This window comes from Coregonus lavaretus, assembly GCF_964263955.1.
Source record: "Coregonus lavaretus genome assembly, chromosome: 3".
Lineage (NCBI taxonomy): Eukaryota > Metazoa > Chordata > Actinopteri > Salmoniformes > Salmonidae > Coregonus > Coregonus lavaretus.
The window spans coordinates 25,382,764-25,391,911 of NC_139990.1; the positions used below are offsets into that span (position 1 = coordinate 25,382,764).

At 43.0% G+C, this 9,148-nt stretch overlaps 1 protein-coding gene across 1 annotated transcript; it reads right to left on the reverse strand.

Annotated features, from left to right (window-relative positions):
• Window positions 1-305: 305 nt before the first annotated feature.
• Window positions 306-5,369, reverse strand: LOC311118292 (E3 ubiquitin-protein ligase RING2-A-like). The gene is made up of 7 exons (XM_084157610.1): window positions 5,079-5,369; window positions 4,398-4,497; window positions 3,910-4,070; window positions 3,525-3,740; window positions 2,997-3,320; window positions 2,609-2,849; window positions 306-2,375 (listed from the first exon to the last, which is right to left on the reverse strand). The coding sequence occupies exons 2-7, from the start codon at window positions 4,473-4,475 to the stop codon at window positions 2,223-2,225; spliced, it is 1,173 nt and encodes a 390-aa protein (XP_084013736.1). The 5' UTR covers window positions 4,476-4,497; window positions 5,079-5,369; the 3' UTR covers window positions 306-2,222.
• Between the last annotated feature and the right edge of the window lie 3,779 nt (window positions 5,370-9,148).

A 9,148-nucleotide genomic window follows, 5' to 3' on the forward strand; every position in this document is an offset into this window, starting at 1 on the left:
ACAATGTGGTGTACTTTTGAAAAGGTTGTAGAAGGGATTGGAGTGATGGTCGGATAGAAGTCCTAGGTTTTTGCAATCTAGTAAATGGAATGAAATGCTGCACTGTCCACCTAGGTGTTATGGGTCAAATTCTCATAACATGCAACCAAGTTTCATTTTGGTCAATTATTGCAGAATTGACTAAAGATTAGGCCAATTTACTACACTGAACAAAAATAAATGCAACATTTAGTGTTGGTTTCATGAGCTGAAATAAAACAATCCCAGAAATGTCGCATATGCACAAATCCTATTTCTCTCAAATGTGGCCAAATGTGTTTATTCCTGTTAGTGAGCATTTCTCCTTTGCCAAGACAATCTATCCACCTGACAGGTGTGGCATATCAAGAAGCTGATTAAACAGCATGATCATTACACAGGTGCACCTTGTGCTGGGGACAAAAGGCCACTTTAAAATGTGAAGTTTGGTCACAACACAATGCTCAAGTTTTGCGTTCAGTTTGCATGTTGACTGCAGGAATGTCCACCAGAGCTGTTGCCAGAGAATTGGATCTTAATTTCTCTACCATCAGTGGCCTCAACATAGTTTTAGAGAATTCGGCAGTACGTCCAACCGGCATCACAACCGCAGACCACGCTAGCCCAGGACCTCTACATCAGGCTTCTTCACCTGCTGGATCGTCTGTGGAGGAGGAGGGGGTGGTGCTGAGGAGTATTTCAGTCTGTAATAAAACCCTTTTGTGAGGACAATCATTCTGATTGGCTGGGCCTATGCCCTTCCAGGCCCACCCCTACCCAGTCATGTGAAATCCATAGATTAGGGCCTAATGAATTTATTTCAATTGACTTATTTTCTTAAATGAACTAACTTTTGCGTTAATATTTTCATGCAGTATAAATTGGCCTATGTAAAATCTGTCTTAACACCGCAATCCTTGCCTTTTTTTTTTTATTGTGCTGAATGGATCAAGAGGAATTGCAATACAAACAAGCTGAGTAACAGTTCCAAGTGGGATATATTGCCTTAATTGTACAAAGATCATAGAAAAACTGAGGTAAGAAAACCCATTATGCCAGCAGAACATACACTGAGTATACAAAACATTAACACCTGCTCTTTCCATGACGGACTATCCAGGTGAAAGCTATGATCCCTTGTTAAATCCACTTCAGTGTAGATGACAGGGAGGAGACAAGTTAAAGGATTTTTAAGCCTTAAAACATGGATTGTATAGGCAAGACAAAAGATTTAAGTACCTTTGAACGGGGTATCGTAAGTGCTAGGCCCACTTGTTTGTGTCAAGAACTAACGCTTAACAGTTTCCTGTGTGTCTCAAGAATGGTCCACCACCCAAAGGACATCCAGTCAACATGGGCCAGCATCCCTGTTGGGAGTGTTCCTAATGTTGAGTATACTCAGTGTATAAAGTGCATCAGGTAAGACTTGATAAAGGAAGTGAAAGGTATGAAGCTAGCATTAGGAAAAAGCCCTGTGGACCCTCTATGCGTCCAAGCTTAGGATAAATCACATTAACTAGCTCAATTCCACCAACCGTTGCTACTTGACGCCCTCCATAAGCGGCATAGTGCATCAGTCGTGTCTTAAAGAAATTAAATAGAAATGTCATAAATAGTTACAATTATAAACTAATTTCAAAGCAAGCTGTATTCAGTATAGAAAAGTCCTAATCTACTGCTATATAGCAGTATATTCTTGCATAATATTCAATTCAACCATCCTTTATGACATCTGGTCATCCCAAGTCTGTCTCAAAGGGAAAAAGTTAATCTCCACACAACAGTTTCCAAAGTAAATTACTCACGCTGATCTGAAATGATGTATCAACATAATGTGGCAGTCCTGATGCAATGTCAAGCATCAATACTTGGTGGTCTGTGAAGGTTTGAAAGAAGGCTGGACTACGTAGGTGTTGTCTGGCGGTGTGTGCACCAGTCCAGACAGCATTTTAATTTGTAGGAATTCTAAAAACAACTTCACACTCAGGTTTGATTTGAAGCTACTGAGGAAAAACAGAAAAACTTCAAAGTCTGAGGACAAAGTTGAAGACCTTCAGCAATATATGGAATGTTCCGTATGACTACCTTAGAAGCAGCTACACGCAGCACACATAAATCTTTAAAAGTCTCTCCGACACACATGATCAGTTGGCGGTCAGAGACAGGGAGTGATAAAGGCTGAAGAGGGAGGGCTCCTGTCCTCCTCACCCCTCTTTGGGCTGTGGGGACTTCTGCTGCGGTGGCTGTGGTGGTTGAAGCGGTTGGTCCTTGGTGGGGGCATAGTAGAGCTCCAGAGGCTTTCTGACCTTCCAGTACTTCTCATTCACCAGCTCCAAAGTCAGGGAGCCGTTCAGAGTCTGAGAAAGAGGTACAGAGAAACGTGAGGGAGATGAATAAGTCAAAGGAATGGTAGGAAGAAATATAAAGCAATGGATGAGGATCAAAGTAGAGCAGAAAGGAGAGAGATACTTTTTTTTTTTTAGATATGAGTGACAGAGGTATGAGAATGGGTCAAATAAATAAATTAGATCAAGTCACTGATAATAGCTCCCACCCTGAAAAAAGATAACTGATAAGCTTGTGTACTCACAGAGAACTGGCCCCCTGATGTGGTGATGTAGATGGTGTATTGTTTCTCACTGACGTTCTTCAGGCTGGCCCCTTCTCCTGCTGCTGCTTTCTCTCCCTTAGCCCCCGCCTCCCCTCCCTCTTTCCCTTTCTCAGTCGCTGCATCTGGTTGGCTGTCTCTTTGCCTCTCCTCCAGAGCGATGCGCAGAGCCAGGTACTTAGACAGGTGGTCCACTGTGGCGTTGGCTGTGGTCTTCACATATCTGAGACAGGAATGTGACAATAAAAACAAAACAATTAAAAAGACCCTTCAGGAATACATTCTGAATTGAAATTACCATCATTTATGAAGTCATAACAGAACACCTCACAGCTACCAACCTCCCCACACACACACGCTCAGCCCTCACCTGGTCTGGCTGTACTCCTGTGTGTTGACCAGCAGGGGGTGAGGGCGGAACACCAGCTCTATCTCCGAGCCGGGACCCTCTTTGTGGTGGCGGAGCGGGGCCGTGGGGCTGCCCCCATCCACCTCCGGGCCTGACTCGTCTGACACCCTGGGCCGCTTGGGGTTCCGGCTGGGCCCGGCCTCAGTGGGCATGTGGCTCGGGGGGAGGGGCGCGTGGGAAGGCGCAGAGTCGTGGGAGAGGTGTGACCGCGCGTCCCCGTTGTCCTCGCCGCCACTGAAGGTTGTGTTGTCGCTCTCCTGCGCCGGTTTGCGCACTCGCTGGGCTCTGGGGCGTCAAGGGTGAGCAAAGAGCGAGAGGCCATTTTAAACTTCCAATCCTCAATAAAGAAGGGACTTTCCATGACTTGTGCAGTCAGTGGTTTGTTTGTCCACATACTAGGTCTGACAACTCTCCTGATTCCAAGAATCTTTCAACTGAGATTTCTGGGAAACCTATAAACCCTACACCCCATCCCCCCTCATCTCCTACCTGTGCAGCGCCTGCATGCGCAGCCCCTCCTCGATGCTAGAGCTGAGGGCTTGCTTGTTGTGCAGCCGGTTGAGTCTCTCCAGTACCCGGTCCTGGTGGGCCTCGTACTCGTCGCGGCTGGGGTAGATCTTGGAGATGAGGGCGTCGAAGTTGGAGTCGCGGCGCAGGGACCGTCTTGACACAAGCTTCTTTCGGCACGTCGGGCATTCCTTGTTCCTGAGGAGAGGAAAGAGAGTGAGTTAAAGATAAGCTTTTATATAGTATTTTCACATAAATGTAATAACCTTTAGTATGGAGGTTCTCTTCAGATTTAAACTAGAGCACAGTCCAGAGTAGACAGAATGAAGGGTCCTCAAATAGTCACACAGCTGTGCGAGTCCCTCACCCTGATCGGAGTGCAGTGACGATGCAGTCGGAGCAGAAGCGGTGCAGGCACTCCTTGGTGGTCATGGTGTTCTTCAGCATGTCCAGACAGATGGGGCACATCAGCTCACTGTGGAGGCTCCTGGGGGACACCGCTATCTCTGTGCTGTCCATGATCGCCTCCTAGAGGCAGGGAGGGGAATGTCACACAATACAGGCACAGGTTAGTCTATGATGGCCCATCCATGTTCTTCATGGGTCAGCTTTAAACTGATTGACCATGGCCCTGTTTTTATAAATGGTCCAAAAAAAAAGCATCCTTCCTTCCATGGGACTTTCACAAGTAGGTGAGATCAATGCTTCCACAGTTCCTCGCATCGATTTTTGTTATCTGAGAAACTATAAAAATAACTGAACTTCTGTTTCTGAGAATGCAATACAATGCTGTTATATCACTTCTCACCTGGATGCATTTGTCAGTATTCCTATGTGGAAAGTGACTGTCATTACCTGTGGGCTCCTGTGCAGCTCATACAAGCTTAGCTCCCACGTCTTACTGGGGTTTTGGATGTTGACTGGAGTCCCCATTTTGTGTTTTATAGACCTCTCCCTATTGAAATGCATGAAACACGTTTAAGATTAATGTTACACAGAAGAGCTGTGTAAAGGTTAAATTGCAGTTGATTGCATTACATCACTTTGACAGCTTGCAACTGAGCAACGCAGTTTGACAGCTGTCAAGACAAGTGATGAATGAGACTGAAGTCTTTGGGCACACAGGCTATCTGGTAATAATAATGCAGTAAAAAACACAATGGAAGATGTTTTTGTTAAGAATTGGGTCTGCTAGCTAGTTGTTCTAAAAACAGTCAAATGTCCATGGCAATGCAGTTAGCGAGCCTAACTACATATCATTACACTCTCCTTCCTTGACATTTCATACACAATGAGGGAGGGTGCATGTATGTCCTCCTTTGTTGTATCGTAGCTACTTTTGTAGACAACTTCTTTGGTCAAAATGACGTGCATTGAGTAAACTGTCAGACTTCGGTAGAATCGTAATGCCACACTAGTGTCATGCTATCCATGTGTAGCTAGCGTACCATTTTGTTTTGGTAAAAACTTTTTAAAAAGGTTACTCGCTGTCTAGCTAGTTAGGGGGACTAGCTAGCCTAGCTAGTGGCTACTTACCAAGGAATTTGACGGACAGCTGGCCGGTGAGGCTAGGCTAGCCCACGCAGTACAACTAGCTAGCTTGCTACGAACACCGGATTGTAACGAGAGACTTTCAAGCTCGTGCCACTATGACCACCGTGTGACGGGATTCTTTTCCATCACGATGTATGTTGGTGGGGGGTGATACTATCGCTATTTTTCATCCAGAATGACAATATTTAATCAAAGACGAAAGGTTTGGAAACCCTCTGTAGCCATCTTACTCTCTTTTCGCCGGATATGTGGAAAATAGCTCAGTCTGTTCTCTACCCCTGGTGGGTTTTTTGGCGAATTGCACGCAAAGAGAGAACTTTTGTGAGTGTAATGTTTACTGTAAATGTGTTATTGTTTATTTCACTTTTGTTTATTATCTATTTCACTTGCTTTGGCAATGTAAACATATGTTTCCCATTCCAATAAAGCCCTTCAATTGAAATTGAATTGATATATACATATATATATATATATATAGATAATAAACAAAAGTTAAATAAACAAAAAATTAACAGTAAACATTACACTCACAAAAGTTCGAAAATAATAAAGACATTTCAAATGTCATATTATGTCTATATATACACTTTTGTTTATTATCTATTTCACTTACTTTGGCAATGTAAATATACAGTGGAAGTCGGAAGTTTACATACACTTAGGTTGGAGTCATTAAAACTAGTTTTTCAACCACTCCACAAATTTCTTGTTAACAAACTATAGTTTTGGCAAGTCGGTTAGGACATCTACTTTGTGCATGACACAAGTAATCTTTCCAACAATTGTTTACAGACAGATTATTTCACTTATAATTCACTGTATCACAATTCCAGAGGGTCAGAAGTTTACATACACTAAGTTGACGTGCCTTTAAACAGCGTGGAAAATTCCAGAAAATTATGTCATGGCTTTAGAAGCTTCTGATAGGCTAACTGACATCATTTTAGTCAATTGGAGGTGTACCTGTGGATGTATTTCAAGGCCTACCTTCAAACTCAGTGCCTCTTTGCTTGAAATCATGGGAAAATCTAAAGAAATCAGCCAAGACCTCAGAAAAAAAATTGTACACCTCCACAAGTCTGGTTCATTCTTGGGAGCAATTTCCAAACGCCTGAAGGTACCACGTTCATCTGTACAAACAATAGTACGCAAGTATAAACACCATGGGACCACGCAGCCGTCATACCACTCAGGAAGGAGACGCGTTCTGTCTCCTAGAGATGAACGTACTTTGGTGCAAAAAGTGCAAATCAATCCCAGAACAACAGCAAAAGACCTTGTGAAGATGCTGGAGGAAACAGGTACAAAAGTATCTATATCCACAGTAAAACGAGTCCTATATCGACATAACCTGAAAGGCCGCTCAGCAAGGAAGAAGCCACTGCTCCAAAGCCGCCATAAAAAAGCCAGGTTTGCAACTGCACATGGGGACAAAAATCATACTTTTTGGAGAAATGTCCTCTGGTCTGATGAAACAAAAATATAACTGTTTGGCCATAATGACCATTGTTATGTTTGGAGGAAAAAGGGGGTTGCTTACAAGCCGAAGAACACCATCCCAACCGTGAAGCACGGCGGTGGCAGCATCATGCTGTGGGGGTGCTTTGCTGCAGGAGGGACTGGTGCACTTCACAAAATAGATGGCATCATGAGGAAGGAAAATTATGTGGATATATTGAAGCAACATCTCAAGACATCAGTCAGGAAGTTAAAGCTTGGTCGCAAATTGGTCTTCCAAATGGACAATGACCCCAAGCATACTTCCAAAGTTGTGGCAAAATGGCTTAAGGACAACAAAGTCAAGGTATTGGAGTGGCCATCACAAACCCCTGACCTCAATCCTATAGAAAATGTGTGGGCAGAACTGAAAAAGCGTGTGCGAGCAAGGAGGCCTACAAACCTGACTCAGTTACAGCAGCTCTGTCAGGAGGAATGGGCCAAAATTCACCCAACTGATTGTGGGAAGCTTGTGGAAGGCTACCCGAAACGTTTGACCCAAGTTAAACAATTTAAAGGCAATGCTACCAAATACTAATTGAGTGTATGTAAACTTCTGACCCACTGGGAATGTGATGAAATAAATAAAAGCTGAAATAAATCATTCTCTCTACTATTATTCTGACATTTCACATTCTTAAAATAAAGTGGTGATCCTAACTGACCTAAGACAGGGAATTTTTACTAGGATTAAATGTCAGGAATTGTGAAAAACTGAGTTTAAATGTATTTGGCTAAGGTGTATGTAAACTTCCGACTTCAACTGTATGTTTCCCATGCCAATAAAGCCCTGAAATTTGAGAGAGAGAGAGAGAGCGAGAGAGAGAGAGAGAGAATACAAACACCATGTTACGATTACGGACTAACATTTTAGGCCTGAACAAATCATGTATTGCAATTCTGACGTAGAGTAATACCTTTCAGAGTTTTGGTCGTTTCATCTCACCCCCCCCCCCCCCCCCCAAAAAAAAAAGTACACCAAACGGCCTGTGAGGAATGCTACGAGAACAAGCATGACGCAGTATACAAACCGGAAGTCAGGGCAACCGGAAAGAGGTGTCCTGTTTTCAAGTTAAAAGTCTCCATTCTCTATTACTCAGTTGAGTTCACTTCACATTTAGATAGCTAATGTAATGGATTTGTTTGCACATTATCAAAATATGACTCATTAAATATTGTACCATCCCATTCTCTGGCTGCAATCATAACCAGTAGTATCTACCAGGAATATTGAATCATAGAATAATAATAGATGTTTGGTGAATCTATGAATTATGTATGACCACTGGAGTCTTTGCCACTCAAAACATTTTTTTATAGAATATTTTGATATTTACTTCATCACTCAAAATCTTGCCAGAGCATATTCTGTAGGAGGGGTTAATATGAATTTAAAATAATTTGACATGATTTATATGAACCGGATCATGAACATATGGACTTTGAAATGAATAAGGGAGAGGTTAAACGTAGGCTAAATCTGGCATAAGCTTATTCCCACACTTTACAATAACTATGTTGCAGTGTTCTTAGGTAGTCTCCCTATAGGCTATTCCCTCCATCGTGACACTGCTGCCCAGTTGAAGAGCTTGTGACTAGCTAACTTTGACTAGCTACAGTGGGGGAAAAAAGTATTTAGTCAGCCACCAATTGTGCAAGTTCTCCCACTTAAAAAGATGAGAGAGGCCTGTAATTTTCATCATAGGTACACGTCAACTATGACAGACAAATTGAGGAAAAAAAATCCAGAAAATCACATTGTAGGATTTTTAATGAATTTATTTGCAAATTATGGTGGAAAATAAGTATTTGGTCACCTACAAACAAGCAAGATTTCTGGCTCTCACAGACCTGTAACTTCTTCTTTAAGAGGCTCCTCTGTCCTCCACTCGTTACCTGTATTAATGGCACCTGTTTGAACTTGTTATCAGTATAAAAGACACCTGTCCACAACCTCAAACAGTCACACTCCAAACTCCACTATGGCCAAGACCAAAGAGCTGTCAAAGGAAACCAGAAACAAAATTGTAGACCTGCACCAGGCTGGGAAGACCGAATCTGCAATAGGTAAGCAGCTTGGTTTGAAGAAATCAACTGTGGGAGCAATTATTAGGAAATGGAAGACATACAAGACCACTGATAATCTCCCTCGATCTGGGGCTCCACGCAAGATCTCACCCCGTGGGGTCAAAATGATCACAAGAACGGTGAGCAAAAATCCCAGAACCACACGGGGGGACCTAGTGAATGATCTGCAGAGAGCTGGGACCAAAGTAACAAAGCCTACCATCAGTAACACACTACGCCGCCAGGGACTCAAATCCTGCAGTGCAAGACGTGTCACCCTGCTTAAGCCAGTACATGTCCAGGCCCGTCTGAAGTTTGCTAGAGTGCATTTGGATGATCCAGAAGAGGATTGGGAGAATGTCATATGGTCAGATGAAACCAAAATATAACTTTTTGGTAAAAAATCAACTCGTCGTCGTGTTTGGAGGACAAAGAATGCTGAGTTGCATCCAAAGAACACCATACCTACTGTGAAGCATGGGGGTGGA

Excerpts from the sequence above, each read along its gene's own strand:
- LOC311118292 (XM_084157610.1), bottom strand. The coding sequence starts at position 4,475 with ATGGGGACTCCAGTCAACATCCAAAACCCCAGTAAGACGTGGGAGCTA. Across the intron at positions 3,321-3,524 it reads CGCATGCAGGCGCTGCACAG|AGCCCAGCGAGTGCGCAAAC; the intron begins GTAGGAGATGAG and ends TTGACGCCCCAG. Across the intron at positions 2,850-2,996 it reads CAGGAGTACAGCCAGACCAG|ATATGTGAAGACCACAGCCA; the intron begins GTGAGGGCTGAG and ends TTCCTGTCTCAG.